The sequence below is a fragment of the Theropithecus gelada genome, chromosome 7a, assembly GCF_003255815.1.
Source record: "Theropithecus gelada isolate Dixy chromosome 7a, Tgel_1.0, whole genome shotgun sequence".
In the NCBI taxonomy this organism is placed as follows: Eukaryota; Metazoa; Chordata; class Mammalia; order Primates; family Cercopithecidae; genus Theropithecus; species Theropithecus gelada.
The window spans coordinates 49,122,310-49,146,094 of record NC_037674.1 but is presented as its reverse complement, the minus strand read 5'-3'; the positions used below and the strand labels follow the sequence as shown (position 1 = coordinate 49,146,094).

The 23,785-nt window shown below is 37.7% G+C and overlaps 1 protein-coding gene across 2 annotated transcripts in view; it reads right to left on the bottom strand.

The window, feature by feature from the left end:
* The window catches only part of REC114 (REC114 meiotic recombination protein), a 119,483-nt gene that overhangs the window by 68,759 nt on the left and 26,939 nt on the right, over positions 1 to 23,785 (bottom strand). For both annotated transcript variants that reach the window (XM_025389937.1, XM_025389938.1), the window contains exon 2: positions 10,386 to 10,475. In XM_025389937.1, the coding sequence (XP_025245722.1) occupies positions 10,386 to 10,475 (90 nt within the window). The remainder of the gene's footprint in view (positions 1 to 10,385; positions 10,476 to 23,785) is intronic.

Below are 23,785 nucleotides of genomic sequence, written 5' to 3'. Positions count from 1 at the left end.
CAGACCATCCCTGGAATTGAGAAGGGCAATGATACAGTGAAAAGATTCTTGTCTTTGGAAATGACCAACCAAAAGGAGAAGCTAAATATCAAGCAAGAACATCTGATGAACAAAGTCGTAGCAAACCCTAAGGACACCAACTTCCTGGAGGCTCGAATTATTTCCTTGACCAAAGCCCACAGTTATGAAGAACAAGCGCAGAAACACTGAAAGAACAAAGCTCACAAATACTATTTGGTGATGAGCACTGTCCAGAGGGAAAAAATGCTCAAAAACCTTTTTTAGACCAATATGATGTCTCTGAGAAGACACACTGGGGATTGAGGACATCTTTTTGATGGAGCCCATTGCCAAGTCCTGACTGAGAAGGCTCTGTGCGTTCCGGATGTTCCAAGAGACTCAAAAGCTGAAGAAGCAAAAACAGGCTTTAAAAGTTGCAGCAGCAGCAGCTCAAAACAGGACCAGAGGAATCCAGAGAGCCCTGCCAAAGCCTGACCAGAAGTACTCAAAGAAAATAAATTGTTAAAATTTTTTTTGAAAAAGAAAACTAAATAGACATTCTCTAAACAAGATACAAAATGGACAACAAATACATAAAAGATGCTCAACCTCACTAATCATTAGAGAAACGTAAATCAAAACCATAAGGAGATACTACCTTACACCTGCTAAGATCAATACTAGTTTAAAAAGCAGAAAATAATAAGCATTGGCAAGGATGTGGAGAAACTGGAACCATTATGCACTATTGCTAGGAATGTAAAATGGTACAGCCCCTGTGGAAATGAGTATGGTGGTTCCTCAAAAAAATCAAAAATAGAATTACCATAAAATCCAGCAATTCTACTTATGAGTACATATCTAAATTAATTGAAAGCAGGGTTTCAAAGGGATATTTGTACACTTGTGTTCATAGCAGCATTATTCACAATAGGCAAAAGGTATTAACAACCCAATGTTCATTGGCAGATAAATCAGTAAACAAAATGTGGTATATACCTAAAGTAGAATAATACTCACCTTAAAAAGGAAAGAATCTATGATATGCTATAGCATGGAGCAATCTTGATAACATTATGCTAAGTGAAACAGTCCAAAAAGACAAATACTGTAGGACTCCTCTTGTATTAGGCTGTTTTTGCATTGCTATAAAGGAATACCTGAGGCTGGGCAATTTATGAAGAAAAGAGGTTCTTTCACAATTCTGCAGGCCATATAGAAAGCATGGTACCACCATCTACTCAGCTTCTGGTGAGGCCTCAGGAAGCTTCCAGTTATGGCAGAAGGCAAAGGGGAAAAAGGCGGTTGGCATGGCAAGAACAGGAACAAGAGAAGGGGGACGTGCCACACTCTTTTAAACAACCAGATCTTGCATCAACTCAGAGCAAGAACTCACTTATTATCATGAGGACAGCACCAAGCCATTCATGAGGGATACACCTCCTATAGGCTCCACCGCCAGCACTGGGGATTACACTTCAACACGACATTTGGAGGGGACAAACAACCAAGCTATATCACCATTATATGAGGTACCTACAATAGTCAAATTCATTGAAACAGAAAGTAGAATGATGGTTACCAAGGGCTTGGGGGAAAAACAATGGACAGTTGTTTAATGGGTAGTTTTTGTTTTGCAAGATGAAAAGTTCTGGAGATGGATGGTGCTGATGGTAGCACAATGATATGAATGTAGTTAATGTCACTGACACTTACACTTAAAAATGGTTAAGATAGGCCAGGCATAGTGGCTCATGCCTGTAATCCCAGCACTTTGGGAGGCCGAGGTGGAAGGATCACAAGGTCAGGAGTTCGAGACCAGCCTGACTAACATGGTGAAACCCTGTCTCTACTAAAAATACAAAAATTAGCCTGGCGTGGTGGTGTGCGGCTGTAATCCCAGCTACTCAGGAGGCTGAGGCAGGAGAATCGCTTGAACCTGGGAGGCAGAGGTTGCGGTGAGCCAAGATCGTGCCACTGCACTCCAGCCTAGGTGACAGAGTAAGAACCCGTCTCAAAAAAAAAAGGGGGGGGGGGGTAAGAAGGTGAAAATTTTTATGTTGCGTGCTTTTACCAAAATGAGAAAAAAAAAAAAAATTAAAGCCCAAAATGGCCAAGGGAGAATCTATTCTAACTGCCAAGACTAGCGAGGGAAAGTCAGTTGAGCCCAAGTCCAAGGTAAACTGAGGATAGGGTCAAGATATCTCAGCCTTCTTGCTATACTAACCCTTTGACATAAATAACAATAGAACAGTCTAGTGATAGGTCTCCATGGAGCCCTTTGGCAGTGACGTCCCCAGTTGAATGCAGGTGCTATATGAACAAGCAAGATGGAAATCTATAGTATTACTAGACACCATGCATGCAGTTTAATCTGAATCATTCAGTTCCCATGGACCTCACAGGGAGTGGCAATCAGAGACCTATGATGGTTAAGGGAAATTAAGTTTAAATAACTTCCCAGGACCAAGCAGAAAGCCCAAAACCTTGTTGACCTGTTTTGAGTTTTACATAAACATATCACACACATGAAGCTGTTACTAGGCTGTTACTATTTTTTGGAGGGGTTTTGTGGATGCAGCTTCCATACAACTTTGAAAATATAAATATATGGTATTTAGATCCATGCCAGTGATTGAATCATTGTACTAAGACAGAAATGGCTAAAACCTTCCATGGCTGTCCTGTCTCTACATTTTATGAAAAAAGTTCCAAGGCCAGGAGTGGTGGCTCACACCTGTAATCCCAGCACTTTGGGAGGCCGAGGTGGGTGGATCACCTGAGGTCAGGAGTTTGAGACCAGCCTGGCCAACATGGTGAAACCCCATCTCTACTAAAAATATAAAAATTTGCTGGGCATGGTGGTGGGCGCCTGTAATCCCAGCTACTCAGAAGACTGAGGCAGGAGAATCACTTGAACCCAGGAGGTGGAGGTTGCAGTGAGCTGAGATCACACCACTGCATCCCAGCCTGGGCAACAGAGTGAGTTCTAAAAAAAAAAGTTCTAAAAATGTATCATGACCCAGATTAGTATGCGAGGAGAGGGTGTGTAAATATAATGCCAACACAAAATTACATGTGTTATAAATGTGTTATAATCCAAATGTGTTTGCTCTTTTATGTGTTGGTTTTTGTGGAGGCCAAGAAAGATTATGAATAAATGGCATAAACTGATGCAAATTATTCTTTAATGTAGGGGACAAAATATATTTTAAATATGTATTCTTATTTTTATCACACTTACATATTTACATAATTTTAAAAATCAAATACTTCTACAATAAAGGTTGATTCAGTAAGAATTGAAAAATTTTATAAAATTTAAAATTTATTTTAAATAATAAATTTATTTAAATAATTTATTTATTATTCAGCCTGGGCGACAAGAGTGAAACTCCACTTCAAAAAAATAAAAACAAAAAAATTAGCAAAGGACCTGAATAAGCATTTTCCACAGATGACATATAAATGGCCAACAGGTATAAGAAAAAGTGTTCAACATTACTAATCATCAGGGAAATGCAAATTAATACCAAAATGACATTATCCCCTCATACTTCTTAGGATGGCTATTAATAAAGAGACAGAAGATAAGAAGTATTGGTGAAGATATGGAGAAAAAGGAATCCTTGTACAATGTTGGTGGTGACATACATTGGTATAGCTACTTTGGGAAAGAGTATGGAGTTTCCTCAAAAAATTATACATACAATTACCATATGATCCAGCAATCCCACTTCTGGGTATATATTCCAAAGGAAATGAAATTGGTATTTTGAAGAGGTATCTGTACTCCACATTCACTGCAGCATTATTAACAATAGTCAAGATACAGAAATAACCTAAGTGTCCATCAGTGGATAAGTGGATAAAAAATTGTTATGTATATATGTACATATACACACACAAATATTATTCAGCCTTAAAAAAGAAGGCATCCTACCATTTTCAACACCATAGACGAACCTGGAATACATTATACTAAGTGAAATAAGCCAGCCACAAAAAAATATTGCATGATCTCACTTATATATGTGATCTAAAATAGTAAAATTCATAGAAGCAGAGAACAGAATAGTGGTTACTAGGGGTGAGCCAGGGAAGGTGGAGGAAATGAGGAGATGTTGGTCAAAGGGTACGAAGCTTCAGTTATATAGGATGAATAAATTCTAGAGATCGAATGTATAGCATAAGTATAGATAATAGCACTATACTGTATATTTGAAATCTGCTAGATCTTAAGTATTCTCACCATACATATATAAAATGGTAATTCTGAGGTAATGATATATTAGCTTGACTACAGTCATCATTTTACAATGTATATCAAAACATTACATTGTACACCTTAATTATATGTATATTTATATATATACTTTTTATTTTAAAAGAGATATATACCAGAAGCTCAAAGGGAAAAAACAAGTCCCTTAGCAAACTAGGAATAGAAGGGAACTTCCTTGGCTTCATGAATTGGATCTACAAAAAACCCTACAGCTAACATTATATTTAATGGTGAAAAGATTAAATGCTTTCCCCCTAAGATGGGGAAACAAGGCAAGGACATCAACTCTCACCATTGCTATTCAACATTGAAAAGGACATCCTAGCCAGCACAATCTGTGGGAAGCGGGTGAGGCAGGCAGGGAGAGTATACAGACTGAAAGAAAGAATGTAAAACATCTTTACTTATGGAACACAGACCATCTATGTAGAAAACCCTAAAGAATTCAGAAAAAAGCTACAGAACTAATAAATAAGTTTAGCAAGATCACAGGATACAAGGTCAATATTTAAAAATCAATTATGTTTCTACACATCAGCAACAAACTATTAGATACTGAAATTTAAAAATCCTACCTACAAGAACATAAAAAATATGAAATACTTGTGGATAAATTTAGCAAAATATGGATAAGACCTGTATTGTGAAAACTACAAAACATTGATGAGAGAAATCAAATATATCAATAAACAGAGAGTTTTAAATATGCTCATTAGTTAGAAGATGGTAAAAGAAGTCAGTTTTTCTCAAATCGATTTATAGATTCAAATCAGTCCCATCAAAATCCCAGTAAGCTTTTTTGTAGGAAATGTCATTCTAAAATTTACATGGAAATGCAAATGACCTATAATAGTCAAAACAACTTTGAAAACGAACACAGTTGGAAGAAGAATTAAACTACCTGATTTCAAAAATTACAACAAAGCAGAAGTAAAGACAGTGTGTTATTGGAGTAAGGATAGACATTTAGATCAACAGAACAGAAAAGGGTCCAGAAATAGACGAACACATACTTAGCAAACTAATTTTCTTTTTTTTCTTTTTTTTTTTTTTTTTGAGACAGAGTCTCGCTTAGTCGCCCAGGCTGGAGTGCAGTGGCGCGATCTCGGCTCACTGCAAGCTCCGCCTCCCGGGTTCACGCCATTCTCCTGCCTCAGCCTCCCGAGTAGCTGGGACTACAGGCGCCCGCCGCCTCGCCCGGCTAATTTTTTGCATTTTTTTTTTTTAGTAGAGACGGGGTTTCACCGTGTTAGCCAGGATGGAGCAAACTAATTTTCAACAATGATACCCAGGTAATTCAATGAGGGAAAGCTAGTCTTTTCAATTAATTGTACTAAAATAATTGCTATCCACATGCAAAAAATAAACCCAAATTCTTTTTTTTTTTTTTGGAGACTCTGTCACCGAGGCTGGAGTGCAGTGGCTATTAATAAAGAGACAGAAGATAAGAAGTATTGTCAGCTCACTGCAACCTCCGTCTCCTGGGTTCAAGCAATTCTCCTGCCGTAGCCTCCCGAGTAGCTGGGATTACAGGCACCCACCACCACACCAGGCTAGTTTTTATATTTTTAGTAGATATGAGGTTTCACCATGTTGGCCAGGCTGGTCTCGAACTCCTGACCTCAGGTGATCCACCCACCTTGGCCTCACAAAGTGCTGGGATTACAGGCATGAGCCACTGCGCCCGGCCAATAAACCCAAATTCTTAACTTTTGCCATATATTAAAATTAATTCAATGGTTCCAGAAGTAAATTGCCTAAGATCCATGATTACATTCCATAATATAGTAATTTTTTTTTTTTTTTTTTTTTTTTTTTTTTGAGACGGAGTCTCGCTGTGTCGCCCAGGCTGGAGTGCAGTGGCGTGATCTCGGCTCACTGCAAGCTCCGCCTCCCGGGTTCACGCCATTCTTCTGCCTCAGCCTCCCGAGTAGCTGGGACTACAGGCGCCCGCCACCACACCTGGCTAATTTTTTTGTATTTTTAGTAGAGACGGGGTTTCACCATGTTAGCCAGGATAGTCCCAATCTCCTGACCTCGTGATCTACCCGTCTCGGCCTCCCAAAGTGCTGGGATTACAGGCTTGAGCCACCGCGCCCGACCTAATATAGTAATTTTTATCAATACCACATTGCTTTAATTGTGGGAAAGAAGGACCACTATATGAAATAAAAATAAAAAATATTAATATTAAATACTAAAAAATTTCATAATAAACTAGAAGCCTAAATATAAGAGCTGAAACCATAAAAATTCTAGAAGAAAACATTTTAAAAAATCTTTGCAGCCAGGCACAGTGGCTCATGCCTATAATCCCAACACTTTGGGAAGCTGAGGTGAAAGGATGGCCTGAGTCCAGGAGTTTGAGAACAGCCTAGGCAACATAGTGAGATTCTGTCTCTACAAAAACTGTAACAAATTAGCCAGGCATGGTGGTGTGTGCCTACAGTCCCAGCTACTCAGAAGGCTGAGATGGGAGGACTACTTGAGCCTGGGAGGTCAAGGCTGCAGTGAGCTGTCATCACACCACTGTTCTCCAGCCTAGGTAACAGAGCAAGATTCTGACTCAAAAAAAAAAAAAATGACTTTGCAATCTTGGCATAGGTAAAAATTTCCTAAGTAGTATATGAAAAGGATAAACCATAAGAGAAAAAAATACTGCACTTCAAAATTTTTAACGTCTGCTCTTCAAAAGACACTAAGAAATGAAAAAATAAGCTATAAACTGGTAGAAATATTCAAAAAACATGTTTCTGATAAAAGAGCTGTAACCAGAGTAAGAATTCTTAATTCAAATATAAGAAGGCAAACAACTCAAAAATGGTTAAAAGACATGAACAGACACTTCACCAATGAGACATACAAATGGCAAATACATGAAAAGATGCTCAACAGTATTAGTCACTAAAGAAATGCAAATTAAAACCACCATGAGATAATACTACACACTTATTAGGATAGTTAAAATTAAAAAGACTGACAATAATAAGTGTTGGTGAGGATGTGGAACATGTGGAACCCTCATACATTATGAGAATGCAACTTGGGAAAACAGTTTTGCAGTTTCCTATAAAGTTAAACACAGACATGCCATATGACTCAGCGGTTCTTCTCTTGGACATTTAACAATGAAAAATGAAAACATGCCCAAAGGCTCGTATACAAATATTCAGTAGTGTTATTCATAACAGCTGAAAAAAAATGAAAACAACCCCAGTGTCTATCAAAAGCTGAATGGATAAGCAAAATAAGTTTACCTATGCAATGGAATACCCTTCATTAATGAAAAGGCATCAACTACAGATAACATGGAACAACAGAGATGAATCTCAAATTACACTGAATGGAAGAAGCCTGACTAAAAAGACTACATATGATATGATTCCATTACATGAATTCTAGAAAAGGCAAAACTACAGTGAGGTAATGCATATTAATAATGTTAATTAGCTAGATTTAGTCATTTTACAATGTATATATACTTCAAAATAATGTTGCACACAGTGAATATATACAATTTTATCTGTCAAAAATATATATAAATAAAAATTATTTTAAAACGCAAAACTAGAGTGATAGAAAGCAGATCAATGGTTTCTAGGTGCTGAAGGTGGGCAGAGAAGCTCACTGCAAAGAGGCACAAGGAAACTGGGTTAATTGAAATGTTCTGTATCATGATTGTGGTGATGGTTACATGACTATATACATTAAACACATCAAATTGAACACTTAAAGACAGTGAATTTTATGTAAATTATACCTCAATAAAAGTGATTTGTAAAAATTTTAAAAAAGATTTTTAAAAATATTACAGTATTTAAGTTAAATATGTATAGTCATATGTCACTTAACAATGGGGATACATTCTAAGAAATGTGTCATTAGGTGATCTTGTCATTGTGTGACTATCATAGAGTATACTTATGCAAACCTCAATGGTACAGCCTACTACATTCCTAGGCCATGTGGGATAGCCTATTGCTCCCAGGCTACAAACCTGTACAACATGTTACTGTACTGAACACTGTAGGCAACTGTAACACTAACAGAATGCTAAATATGTGTATATCTAAGCATAGAGAAGGTACAGTAAAAATTACACCTGTATAGGGCACTTACCATGAATGGAGCTTGAAAGGTGAAAATTGCTCTGGGTGAGTCAGTGAGTGAGTGGTGAGTGAATGTGATGGTCTAGGACATTACTGTACACTACTGTAGACTTTATAAACACTGTACACTCAATTAACTATCCTAAAAAGTATGTAGTGTTATCTCATGTCGGTTTTAATTTGCATTTCCTTAATGACTATTTTTATAAATAAATTTATTTAAAAAGTATCTTTCTTCAATCATAAATTAACCTTAGCTTACTGTAACATTTGTACTTTATAAACTTTAAAATTTTTAAAAAAACATTTGGACTGCTTTACAATAACTTAAAACATATACAATATTTTTTCTATTATTACATTGTTAAAATTGTTGTATTTTAAAAACTTTTTGTTAAAAACTAAGACACAAACATGTACATTAGCCTAAGCCTACAAGGGCCAGTATCACCCAGATGTCACAGGTGACAGGAATTTTTCAGCCCCCTTATAATCTAATGGGATCACTATCATATCTGTGGTCCTCTCTTGACTGATATGTTGTAATAAGACACATGACTGTATATGCAACATGCACCAAATTGCAGAGTTATCCTTATATTTCTCAGTAACAGATATCTTAGAATTTGACAAACTTGGTTTTGTGACTACAGTGCAAAAATCATTCTATGTATGATACAAAGACATTTCTATCCATTTGTTCACAATAGTTACCACTGGGGCAAAAAGATGGAGCAGAGAGACAGCATGGGGTGGTCTCCTATGCCTGCGGAAGCCAAACTGCTTTAATGTCACCATTCAGCAAAGACCCATGATATTGACAGGGAGAACTAGCTGTGCACTAGGTATCCCTCAAGTCTACCATTTGTAGTACTCATTAGCAGCTGAAGAAACCTTATCTCCTGCACCTGATCCAGACCCTGACAGTAGCAGATAAAGCAAAATAGTACAACTCATACCTCAGTTTTAAGTCACAAGGAACACAAAGATGACTTTGCAGGTCATCTCACGTTCAATGAGAAGGCTATATTTAAGCAGAAAGATGAATCATCACAATATATACATGTGAGCTCCTACCATATTATGACAGAACATGTAAGCGATCCAAAAAAATTAATGTCTTTTAAATGTATTTGACCTATTTGCTTATTGCTGGTTTTCCCTCACTAGAATGATGATATCCCATAATGAAAGGGATTTCTGTCTTCACTGTTCACTGCTATATCCCTCGCATCCCCTAAAATGCCTAGCATATACTAATTATTCAATAAATATCTGTTAAATTAATTATGCCCATGTAGATATTCAGTAAATATTTGTCGTATGAATTTAAGTCAATGTAGACATCATTCACAGCTAAATGACATAATAACTTTCCATTATATGTTCCTTTCTTGTACAATTTCTTTGTTTGGAAGTTACTAATTTTTTTTTTCTTTCATTGGTTTCTATGTACCAAATAAAACCTAAACTTTCAACCAAGTTGATTCTTATTTTCTTTACGTATTTCTTAATTCTAAAATTTCCTAAAGTGTATATATATTCAGAATAAAGAACACATGCATCATTATAAAACTAGAGTTTTATGGAGGACTCTTATCAATTAATAATAACACTTTTTTGTTTTCTTTATTTCTGCAAATCTATCCCTCTGCATATGCTGTTTTCCCTATCTGGAAAACCCTCCACACTTGTCTCTGTTAACCTAGCCTATCTTAACTCAATCTCCCTTACTACAGAATCCTTTATCATACTGGTTAATTTCAACCTTTTGATCCACTCTGACTCCTAACAAAATCCTAAACCACTTTAGGACAGGCAATATTCAGTATGTTTCTGTATTTCCCACATTTAGCACATTTGATAAATGCTTAATGTGCTGACCTTGATGAATTTCAGTGAGACTGAAGAAGCTTGAGGATACAAAAATTCATGTAAAGCTAAGAAGACAAAGATATATTTCCATGTTAAACTATTATGCATAAACCTACCAGTAGTGTCTGTCCTTGGAAAATGAAGAAATGACCTGATATAACTATGGTGAGAACAAGATACCCAGATTCTTCACTGGAATCAAAAACCTTGAAAAAGAGAAAGAGAAAAATATGTAAAATATAATACATTTCTATAATAACTGATAAACTTATAATACTGATAACCAAACTATTTTCTCACATTGATCTTTCTACCCTGAGCATTCTTTCCTTTTCCATTCATTTAATCTGTAACCCTTCCCTTACAACTTCAAGTTTCTCCATATATATAGGCTAACAGCCAGACTTTTAAAAAATTAAATTAAAAGCCAATATTTTGAAACAGAAAGAATATCAGATTAAGAATCAGGAGTTGTTGTGGGTCCTGAGCCAACCACTATTTAGTCACATTTTAATAAATCATTTATTCTCTCTGAGCCTCAGTATTATTTCTGTAAAATGAAGATAGTGCCTTACAGAGCTGCTGTAAGACTTCACAGTCCAATTTCTTCAGCCATGTAATCTATTTTTCTTTTTCTTTTTTTTTTTGAGACAGAGGTTCGCTCCTGTAGCCCAGGCTGGAGTGCAATGGTGTGATCTCGGCTCACAGCAACATCTGCCTCGTGTGTTCAAGCAATTCTCCTGCCTCAGCCTCCAGAGTAGCTGGGATTACAGGCATGTGCCACCATGCCTGGTTAATTTTTGTATTTTTAGTGGAGATGGGGTTTCACCATGTTGGTCATGCCGGTCTCAAACTCCTGTCTGCCCGCCTCAGTCTCCCAAAGTGCTGGGATTACAGGCATAAGCCATCGCACCTGGCCATCCATTTTTCATAACCCCTTAAACATCTGGTGCTTTCCTTTGGATGAGCTCTAGTTTGTCAGTGTCACTCTTAAAATATGGTGCCACAAACTTACCGTAATCCTCTTCGTGTAGTCTAATTATCTCCCATTACTTGCAATAGTGTTGCCTATAATCACATTAACCTTTTGAGGGGGTAGTACCACTGAAGAGTTTGATCTTAAATCCACATAACCTCCTGACACTTCATTACCTATGTTGGTAAATCATATTTCCCTTTATTTATCCTGAACCTAAACATAAAACCTTGGATTAGCCCCATTATATTTTATCTTGTTAGATTGGATCTATAGTTCCAACCTATTGAGATGTAGTGAGGAACTGAAGCAATTAAATCAAAATGTCAGGGAAGACATGACTGATAGATACATTACAGTGGGATCTGGATCTTAAGTGACTACACTATACAGGTGGCTTTGATATCCTTAATAAACACCATAAGGTAAACCATCCTTATATAAACAATAAGATAAATTATAGACTCATCTTAATGCCCAAAGTTCAAAATAATTAGGACACACCTAATTCAACTTATATATGTTTTTATGAGGTTACTGCATTGTACTGAGAAATAATGCTCTTATAGTTTCATATGTGGGGTTTGGAGTTTTAATGCTATATTTAAATCCAAGATTTCCTACTGTGTTTTCTCTAATTCATTTTAAATTCCAAACTTAAAAAGTGAGTAACATTTTAGATGTCAAAGGGGATATGATAGACCTGCACTAATTCCTTCAGTGGTTGTAATTCTCCCTCTTTCCCAGTATTTGGAACTTGGTCAGTGGCACAACGCTCTTCCTATCACAGTTTAAATGAATTATCCTGTGTGTTTTATGACTAGTTAGAACCAGAGCACAGCTAGGAGTCAAGTACAGCTTTCACAACTAGAGTCTGGTCAATGAATTATTTGGAAGGCAATGTGTTAACATGATAGTTTAATGTTTTAAGAAATGTGGCATATATAACAAAGAGCATCCAAAATATAAGTGTACAGCTCAATGAACGATGACAAAGCAAACACATCACCCAAGTGAAGAAACAAAACATTACCAGATTTCCAGCAGGTCCTCTAGTGTTTGCTGTCTTAAAAGTTACTATCTGCAGACCTCTAGCAAGACTACTAAAGAAGAAAAGAGAGAAGAATCAAACAGATGCAATAAAAAATGATAAAGGGGATATCACCACCAACCCCACAGAAATACAAACTGCCATCAGCAAATACTATAAACACCTCTACGCAAATAAACTAGAAAACCTAGAAGAAATGGATAAATTCCTGGACACATACACCTTCCTGAGACTAAACCAGGAAGAAGGTGAATCCCTGGATAGACCAATAACAGGCTCTGAAATTGAGGCAATACTTAATAGCCTACCAACCAAAAAAAGTCCAGGACCAGACGGATTCACAGCCAGATTCTACCAGAGGTACAAGGAGGAGCTGGTACCATTCCTTCTGAAATGATTCCAATCAATAGAAAAAGAGGAAATCCTCCCTAACTCATTTTATGAGGCCAACATCATCCTGATACCAAAGGCTGGCAGAGACACACACACACAAAAANACCCACAGCCAATATCATACTGAATGGGCAAAACCAGGAAGCATTCCCTTTGAAACCTGGCACAAGACAGGGATGCCCTCTCTCACCACTTCTGTTCAACACAGTGTTGGAAGTTCTGGCTAGGGCAATCAGGCAGGAGAAAGAAAGAAAGGGTATTCAATTAGGAAAAGAGGAAGTCAAATTGTCCCTGTTTGCAGATGACATGATTGTATATCTAGAAAACCCCATCGTCTCAGCCCAAAATCTCCCTAAGCTGATAAGCAACTTCAGCAAACTCTCAGGATACAAAATCAATGTGCAAAATTCACAAGCATTCTTATACACCAATAACAGACAAACAGAGAGCCAAATCATGAGTGAACTCCCATTCACAATTGCTTCAAAGAGAATAAAATGACTAGGAATACAACTTACAAAGGATGTGAAGGACCTCTTCAAGGATAACTACAAACCACTGCTCAATGATAAAAGAGGACACAAACAAATGGACGAACATTCCATGCTCATGGATAGGAAGACTCAATATCATGAAAATGGCCATACTGCCCAAGGTAATTTATAGATTCAATGCCATCCCCATCAAGCTACCAATGACTTTCTTCACAGAATTTGAAAAAACTACTTTAAAGTTCATATGGAACCAAAAAGGAGCCTACATTGCCAAGACAATCCTAAGCCAAAAGAACAAAGCTGGAGGCATCACACTACCTGACTTCAAACTATACTACAAGACTACAGTAACCAAAACAGCATGGTACTGGTACCAAAACGGAGATATAGACCTATGGAACAGAACAGAGCCCTCGGAAATAATATCACACATCTACAACCATGTGATCTTTGCAAACCTAACAAAAACAAGAAATGGGGAAAGGATTCCCTATTTAATAAATGGTGCTGGGAAAACTGGCTAGCCATGTATAGAAAGCTGAAACTGGATCCCTTCCATGCACCTTACACAAAAATTAATTCAAGATGGATTAGAGACTTAAATGTTAGACCTAAAACCATAAAAATCCTAGAAGAAAACCTAGGGAATACCATTCAGGACATAGGCATGGGCAAGGACTTCATATCTAAAACACCAGAAGCAATGGCAACAAAAGCCAAAATTGACAAATGGGATCTAATTAAACTAAAGAGCTGCTGCACAGCAAAAGAAACTACCATCAGAGTGAACAGGCAACCTACAGAATGGGAGAAAATTTTTGCAATCTACTCATCTGACAAAGGGCTAATATCCAGAATCTACAAAGAACTCAAACAAATTTACAAGATAAAAACAAAAAACCCCATCAAAAAGTGGGCGAAGGATATGAACAGACACTTCTCAAAAGAAGACATTTATGCAGCCAACAGACACATGAAAAAATGCTCATCGTCACTAGCCATCAGAGAAATGTAAATCAAAACCACAATGAGATACCATCTCACACCAGTTAGAATGGCGATCATTAAAAAGTCAGGAAACAACAGATGCTGGAGAGGATGTGGAGAAAGAGCAACACTTTTACACTGTTGGTGGGACTGTAAACTAGTACAACCATTGTGGAAGACAGTGTGGCGATTCCTCAATAGAAATACCATTTGACCCAGCCATCCCATTACTGGGTATATGCCCAAAGGATTATAAATCATGCTGCTACAAAGACACATGGACACGTATGTTTATTGTGGCACTATTCACAATAGTAAAGACTTGGAACCAACCCAGATGTCCATCAGTGACAGACTGGATTAAGAAAATGTGGCACATATACATCACGGAATACTATGCAGCCATAAAAAAGGATAAGTTCATGTCCTTGTAGGTACATGGATGCAGCTGGAAACCATCATCCTCAGCAAACTATCGCAAGGACAAAAAAACCAAACACCACATGTTCTCACTCATAGGCGGGAATTGAACAATGAGAACACTTGGACACAGGAAGGGGAACATCACACACCAGGGCCTGTTATGGGGTGGGGGGAGGGGGGAGGGATAGCATTAGGAGATATACCTAATGTAAATAACGAGTTAATGGGTGCAGCACACCAACATGGCACATGTATACATATGTAACAAACCTGCATGTTGTGTACATGTACCCTAGAACTTAAAGTATAATTTTAAAAAATTAAAGAATGTAAAAAAAAAATCACTATCTGCTCCTTTTTCCCTTAAAAGAATCTCCCATCCTGACTTCTAACACTATACTTTAGTGTTAATTATATGAGTGGAATCATAAAGAACTATTTGACATTTGGCTTCATCAATGTTGTTGAATGTGTATTCATTTTCATTATTCTTGAATACATTCTATGATGATACCATTTCTTTTTTTTGTTTGTTTGTTTTTTGCTGATGGGTATTTTTTCCAGTTTAGGTTCACTACAAATAATACTGTTATGAACATTCATTCTTACATATGCGTCTTGTTGGATAGAAACACTCATTATAAATATTTCAATTTTTCCCAAATTATTTTATTTTTTTTCAAATGGTGGCCAACAACTTCCAGGAGAGCCCCAGTTTAGACTACTCTCTTGCCCTCCAAATTGCTACATTTAATCACCCAATCAACATCTCCATGTAAAGGTTTAATAGTCATCTCAAAATTACCAGTCACTAACTTGAACTCCTAACCTTCTCATTCATTAATTACAAAGTACCTACCCTGTGCTAGGCTGTTGCAGCCATTTGACACCACAATATTTTCACCTCAGAAAATGATTTTTTTTTTTCTTTTTCAGGTTTCTATACGCAACACTGAAGAAATTAATTCTTTCCTTCCATTTCTTTGGCTAAACCATGGAATCATTCTTGACTCCTTTTCTCACACCCATATCCAATCCATCAGCAAATCCTTCATGTCTATCTTCAAAATATTCATAATTCAACCACTTCTTACAGGTCTTGTCTAAAACATCATTCTCTCTAGTTGGATTGTTATAATAATCGCCTAACTGGCTTTTCCATTTCTGTTCTTGCTTCCCTTCTCCAATACAGAGTTTACTCTCAATATAGTAGCCAGAGTGATCCTTTAAAAACATAAGTCAGATAATGTCATTTTCAGCTTACAGCCCTGCAATAGCTCCCTATCTCATTCAGAAGCTCCTGCAACACACCCCATGGTCTAGGCCTCCACTGCCTCTCTGCTCTTGTCCTCTAGCACCCACCCACTGTGCACTCTGATCAACCACACTGGCCTCCTTCCTGCTCCTTGAAGCTACTAGGCACACTTACTATTATAAACCTCAGGGCTTTTACAAGTGCTGTTCTATCTGAAATTCTCTTCTCCTAGATATCCACATGACTCACTCCTTCATCTTCAAATCTTGGCTTAAATATCATATTTTCAGGTAAGACTTTTCCTAACCATCCAACTGAAAACTCCCCCATGTTACCTAAACCACACTACTCCTATTCCCTTCTCCAGCTTTATGTTTATCCATAGCTCTTACCATTTTGTTATATTTACTTGTTACCAGTCTTCCCTGAGCTGAAATTAAGCTCCATGAAGATAGAGACTTTTTTTCCCATTTCGGACACTGTTATATTCAAATGCCTAGGACAGTATCTGGCACATAATATGCACCCAATATTTTGTTGGATGGTTAAGTAAATATGAACTTTTAAATGAAGGCACCATATTAACATGCAAAATTTTCAAAGGAAATAAAGATGTCTTCAGAAAGAATTCATCACCAGCAGATCCGCACTGAAAGAAATGTGAAAGAAAGTCCTTCAGGAAGAAGGAAAACGATACCAGATAAAAACTAAGATCTCCATAAAAGAATGAAGAGTGCTGGAAATAGTAATTACATGGGCAAATAAGTAAAAATTTTATCTAAATATCTTTAAAAGATAACTGATAAATTGGATTATATTGATAAACAATATTCAATTAATCCAAACAAAGGCAGGACCAAAATTAAAAGGGAACAAAGAACAGATGGGAAAATTATAAAACAAATAGCAAGATAACAGACTTAAACCCAACCCTATCAATAATCACATTAAATGTAAATAGTACATTTAAATGTAAACACCTCAAAGGCAGAGGTTGTCAGATTGGATAAAAAGACAAAACAAGCTATATGCTGCGTACAAGAAATGCACATTAAATATAAAAACAAACAGGTTAAAAACAAAAGGACAGAAAAAATATATACCAAGCTAATGCTAGTCAGAAGAAAGTTGGAGTGAGGCCAGGCACAGCGCTCACTCCTACAATCTCAGCACTTTAAGAGTCTGAGGCTTGCTTAAGACCAGATATTTGAGACCAGCCTGGGCAACATGGCAAGACTCGATCTCTACAGAAAATTTAAAAATTAGCCAGGCATGGCGGTACACGCCCGTAGTCCCAGCTGCTTGGGAGGCTGAGGCAGAAGGATCACTTGAGCTCAGGAGTTCGAGGCTGCTGTAAGCTATGATTGCACCACTGCACTCTGCACCCAGAGGCCTGGGTAACACAGTGAGACTCTTTCACTAAAAAATAAAATAAAATAAAATAAAAAAATAAAAGCTGGAGTGGTTTTATTAATATTAAACAAGAATATCAAAAGGTTATAAAGAAGGTCATTTCAAATAATAAAAGGGTCAATTAATCAAGAAAGATAATCATCTCAAACATGTATGCCTCCAATAGAGAGCTTAAAAATACATAAAGCAGTGATAGAACTGTAAGGGGAAATAGACAAGTTCACAATTACAGCCAGATTTTAATACCCTCTCTCAATAACTGATAGAAAAAGCACATAGCAAATTAGCAAGTATATAGTAGACTTGAACAACTGTCAACCAACATGAGTGATCAACATTTATTGAACACTCCATCTAACACCAACACAAAACACATTCTTCTCAAGTATACACAGAGCATTCACAAAGACCATATTCTGAGCCACAGAACAAGTTCTGGTTGATTTAAGAGAATGTTACCTGAGCACAGATGCATTAAATTAGAAATCAATAATAGAAAGGTCTCTGAAAAAAATCCCCCAAATATTCTGAAACTAACACACTTCTAAATAACCCATGGGTAAATAAGAAATTAAAAGGGAAATCAGAAATATTGTGAATTCAAAGTAATTCACCATATTAACATATTAAAAAAGAAAAACCATATGATCACCTCAATATAAGAGAATGTAGAAAAAGCATTTGACAAAATCCAACATCTATTCCTGATTTTAAAACTCAGCAAACCAGGAATAGAAGTAACTTCCTCAAGCTGATAAAGGGCATCTCTAAAAAAAAAAAAACAACCCTACAGTTAACTTCATACTGAAAGCTTTCTCTCTAAGATAAGAAATAAGACAAGATGTCCACTCTCACCACTTCTATTCAACACTGTTACTGGAAGTTTTTACCACTGTAATTAGACAGGAAAAAGAATGAAAAAGCATCCAGATTGGAAAGACGTAAAACTGTCTTTATTCACAGACAACATGATCATCTATGTAGAAAATCCAATTTATTTTACTAGAACTAATCACTATTAGTTCTATTCTGTAATTTTAGAAAGGTTACAGAATAGAAGACCAATCAATAAAAATGAATTGTATTTACACACAGTAATGAAGAACTAGAACTTGAAAATTTAAAAGCATCAACATTTACAACATCAAAAATTGTAAGGGATAAATATGACAAAAGAAGACTAGCACATTGAAAATTGAGAGAAATTTAAGAACACTTAAATACATGGAGAGAAACATTTTGTTCACAGATAGGAAGATTTAATATTATTAAAATGCTGTAATAGGCAGAATAATGGTCCCCCTAAAGATGTCTATGTCCTAATACCCGTAACCTGTAATATGTTATCTTACATAGCAAAGGGATTTTGCATATGTGATTAAGTTAAAAGATCTTGAGCTGGGGAGATAGCCCTGAATTATCCAGGTGGACCTATTGTACTCAGAAGCATCCTTACAAGGGAAAGAGGGAGGCAGAAAGAGTCAGAAGGAAATGTGACTGCTGGCACTGAGGATGGAAGGTGGGTAATAAACTAAGGAATACAGGCAACCTCTATGGGTTAGAGAAGGCCAGGAAAAATAAAAGGATTCTTGAATCTCCAGAAGGAAAACAGTCCTCCTGACACCTTGATTTTAGCTCAATAAACCCATTTCAAATTTCTGACCTCTAGAACTATAAGCTAATGTTTGCGTTACTTTAAGCTACTAAGTTTATAGCTTGTTACAGCAGCCGTAAGAAATTAGTGCAGATGCTAATTCTCCAAGTTGATCTATGCAATCTCAATCAAAATTCCAAAATTTTCAAGAAATGCACGAGTCCAAAAAGACTATAGGCCAAGCATTTAAGTCAGTGAGTCAACAGTAGCAAAGTATCCACTATGTACTGATCCCTCTTATAATTTGGAGAAGGAAAAAGACATAGAAAGTCTCTGAACTTGAGCTTCATTCATTTCTTCATTCAACAAATATATGACTGCACTATCACTGAACAAAACACAGATCCTCATCCTAATGGAGCAAGCGTGAAATGGTGATGCAGAGCAAGGGTACAGACAATAAACAACAAATATAATTAGTGACACACCAAGGATGGGATGCTGGGAGCATTACACCGCAAGTGCTGGCAATAAAGGAATGCTTGGTCTATAGAGAATGTATAAACAATTAAAAAGCTGACTAAAATCAGTTTATTACCACCATGTGCCAGTAATTCTGATCAATGTCAGTGATAAAAATACTCCTTCCTGAAAAAAACATTTTGTTGGTCTAAGCTCCAAATAATTACTGCAGTTACTGTTGAATTTAAATAATATATACGTAAGCTTCAAATTATCAGATTTTTTATTCTTCAATTGTTGTCTACATATAAGTTCGTTGGGGAAACTCCCAGTTACAGCTAACCCCCATCCATGCAAACTTAGGCACATACATTTGTTTCAAAAGTAGTGCACCAGGCCGGGCGTGGTGGCTCACGCCTGTAATCCCAGCACTTTGGGAGGCTGAGGCGGGCGGATCAAGGAGATCAAGACATCCTGGCTAACACGGTGAAACCCCGTCTCTACTAAAAATATAAAAAATTAGCCGGGCGCGGTGGCGGGCACCTGTAGTCCCAGCTACCTGGGAGGCTGAGGCAGAATGACGTGAACCCGGAAGGCGGAGCTTGCAGTGAGCTGAGATCACGCCACTGCACTCCAGCTTGGGCGACAGTGCGAAACTCTGTCTCAAAAAAAAAAAAAAAGTAGTGCACCATGCTTTGTTAAAAGTGAAGGCTGCTTAATATGAAGTTCTTATTTCCAACTCTTTCTTAGGATGCAGTTGACTTTTCCATCCCTGTGGTACTACATTCTTGTGCATTTAAATGATAGATTCAAAATAAAACAACGATAGCACAGTGATTGTTAAGACCAAGAAACAACTTGAGGCACTCCAATTCCGTCATTTTATGGGACCTTTTGGTATTTGTGTCTAAAATTTAAAACAATGAAATACAGCGTAAATAGCAAGATGTATTTTAATAAGTACAAATTTTAGTTCACACTCAAAATATTTTATTAAATTTCAACAATACTTTTAACATTGAAATTTATTCTCTTCAAATTAAGTGTTTTGAAACTAAAGAACATTAAGGGGGATAAAACATATCAGCAATTTTATTAACAGTTGCATAAATTGTACCTGTTGGAAATGCTTAGGTTTTTTTTTTTTTTCCCTTGCCCCAGAGGGAGTCCTGCTCTGTCGCCCAGGCTGGAGTGCAGTGGCACCATCTCGGCTCACTGCAACCTCTGCCTCCCAGGTTCAAGCGATTCTCCTGCCTCAGCCTCCTGAGTAGCTGGGATTACAGGCGCATACCACCCACCACACCTGGCTAATTTTTTGTATTTTTGGTAGAGATGGGGATTCACCACGTTGGCCAGGCTGGTCTCAAACTCCTGACCTCGTGATCCACCCGCCTCAGACTCCCAAAGTGCTGGGATTACAGGCATGAGCCACTGTGCCCAGCCAGAAATGCTTAGTTTTACTTTTAAAAACTTCGCTTATTAGTTAATGAACAATTACATAAAACATCAGTCTGTAACTGCAGAATCCAAGTTCAAACAATTAACTAGATATAAAAACAATTGGTTGCCGGGCATGGTGGCTCACACCTGTAATCCCAGCACTTTGGGAGGTCGAGGTGGGCGGATCGCAAGGTCAGGAGATTGAGACCAGCCTGACCAACATGGTGAAACCCGTCTCTACTAAAAAAATGCAAAAATTAGGCAGGCATGGTGGCATGCACCTGTAGTCCCAGCTACTTGGGAGGCTGAGGCAGGAGAATCACTTGAACCCAGGAGGCGGACGTTGCAATGAGCTGAGATTGCACCACTGCACTCCAGCTGGGTGACAGAGCGAGACTCTGTCTCGAAATAAAATAACATAAAATAACGTAACATAAAATAAAATAAAAACAATGGGCTAAATAGTTGTGGATTTTTTTCCTGCCTTATACTGTATTTATTTATTTGGCATAATTATTATAACAAAACTCAGTAAGAGAAAATGTTCACTGCATAGTACTTTTCATTTAACTTAATGATTATTTCTGAAAATAATTTCATCATTCAGGGGAAGAAGATGTTAAAAAATATTCATTCTAGGTGTCAAATGTTGTAGGCACATCACTGAACGTAGTAAATAAAAAAATTAGTATATGAGATAATGCTAAGAGCTAGGGAAGAAAGAGGGCAGGGTAAGTGGAATCAGAGTGCAAAGACAGGACACAGATGTTACAATATAAATAGAGAGGTTAGGGTAGACACCTGAGAAGGTGAGACTTGAGCAAAGATCAAAGGTATGAAAGTTAACCAGATATCTGGGGGAGAATTCCAGGCTTATGATTTTTCAGATGTTCGTTGCAATCCCTCATCCAAAAGGTCTATATAGTGTGCTCATATAGTTAGAAAATATCCAATTTAAGAACTTCCAAGGGGTTCAAGAAAAAGTGGTAGCTTCATTGCATCCCTGAAGTCTTCTCTTTCCAAATCCAATCCAAATGCCAATTACCTTTCCTTAACCAATTATTAAGACCAGCATCCTGCAGGGGACAGTGGTTCACACCTGTAAGCCTAGCACTTCGGGAGGCCGAAGCAGGCAGATCACATGAGGTCAGAAGTTCGAGACCAGTCTGGATAAGATGGTGAAACCCTGTCTCTATTAAAAATACAAAAATTAACCGGGCATGGTGGTAGGTGCCTGTAATCCCAGCTACTCACGAGGCTGAGGCAGGAGAATCTCTTGAACCCGGGAGGCAGAGGTTGCAGTGAGCCGAGATTGCACCATTGCACTCCAGACTGGGCAACACAGTGAGACTCCATCTCAAAAAAAAAAAAAAAGGCTGGGCACAGCGGCTCACGCCTGTAATCCCAGCACTTTGGGAGGCCGAGGCGGGTGGATCACGAGGTCAGAATATCGAGACCATCCTGGCTAACATGGTGAAACCCCGTCTCTACTAAAAATACAAAAAAATTAGCTGGGCATGGTGGCGGGCGCCTGTAGTCCCAGCTACTCGGGAGGCTGAGGCAGGAGAATGGCGTGAACCCAGGAGGCGGAGCTTGCAGTGAGCTGAGATCACGCCACTGCACTCCAGCCTGGGCGACAGAACCAGACTCCGTCTCAAAAAAAAAAAAAAAAAAAAATCATCATCTAAGAGAGCCAGAAGGGTGGATTGAAGTCTCAGGGTCCACATAAAAAGAGCTTGTAGGATGTTTTCCCCCTACAGGAGAAAGGAGGTACTAAGCAAGGAGCCCTGAGGCAAAGACAATGCTGCAGTTCTTGTGGGAGAGCCTAGTCCCTAGAAATTGGTGGACCTCATGAAGATGGGCAGACCAGACTGTGTGCTCTGAAGTTCCTTGCAGTGTCTCAACCTCCAAGGAGTCACAAAGGAGTTGGACAACTTAACTGAGTCCTTCCTACTTCTCTACAGGAGGCCCACAGCATTGTGACTTCTGCATCTCCCAACACTCACCACTTGAAGTGTCCACTCTTGGAGGTGAGACCCAGGAGCGAAGAGAGCCCTAAGTTAGACAAAGGAAAATAAATACATACCCAATGAGCTAAAGCAATGAAGAACAACAGAAAACCCAAAACACGAGGCTCCTGGGGGAACAAGCCGCTAGAGGAGACTGACAACAGCTTGAACCAAATAATAACTATAATAATAATAAATATATATTTCTATATTTCTTATTAAATAACAATAAATATAATTATTCACACTTAAGGAGAATCTTGAAGCTAAAATTATACTTTATGAATATAAAAATTCAATAGCTAATTGAAGAATTGGATGGATACTACTGAGGCCAAATTAATAGTTTAAAAGAGCAACTGGGAGGCTCGGTGCGATCACACCTGTAATCCTAGCACTTTGAGAGGCCAAGGTGGGTGGATCACGAGGTCAGGAGATCCAGACCATCCTCGCTAACATGGTGAAACCCCGTCTCTACGAAAAATACAAAAAATTAGCCGGGCACGGTGGCGGGCGACTGTAGTCCCAGCTACTTGGGAGTCTGAGGCAGGAGAGTGGCCTGAACCCGAAAGGCAGAGCTTGCAGTGAGCCAAAATCACGCCACTGCACTCCAGCCTGGGCGACAGAGCGAGACTCCATCTCAAAATAAATAAATAAATAAATAAAAATAAAATAAAAAGCACAAGTGGGAGAAAAATAGAGCAAAACTAGGAGAAAGAAATCATGTGTAACAAAATTACATGGAGCAAAGATTCAGATCCAGGAGAAAAAATGTTAGTGAGAGGGGCTAAAGGAGAGGGAGAGAAAAAGACTGAGGAAAGGAATCAATTGAAAAAATAATAGAATGAAATATTTTACAACTGCAGAAAGACGTGAGACTGAAGATAGAAAGGGTATAAGTTCCAGGCATTAATGGGGATGGGGGTTAAAAAAAAAATCAACAACTAGACATATCCTGATTAAATTCCTGAATTCCAAGGATAGAAGAAGATCTTTTTTTTTTTTTTTTTTTTTTTTTT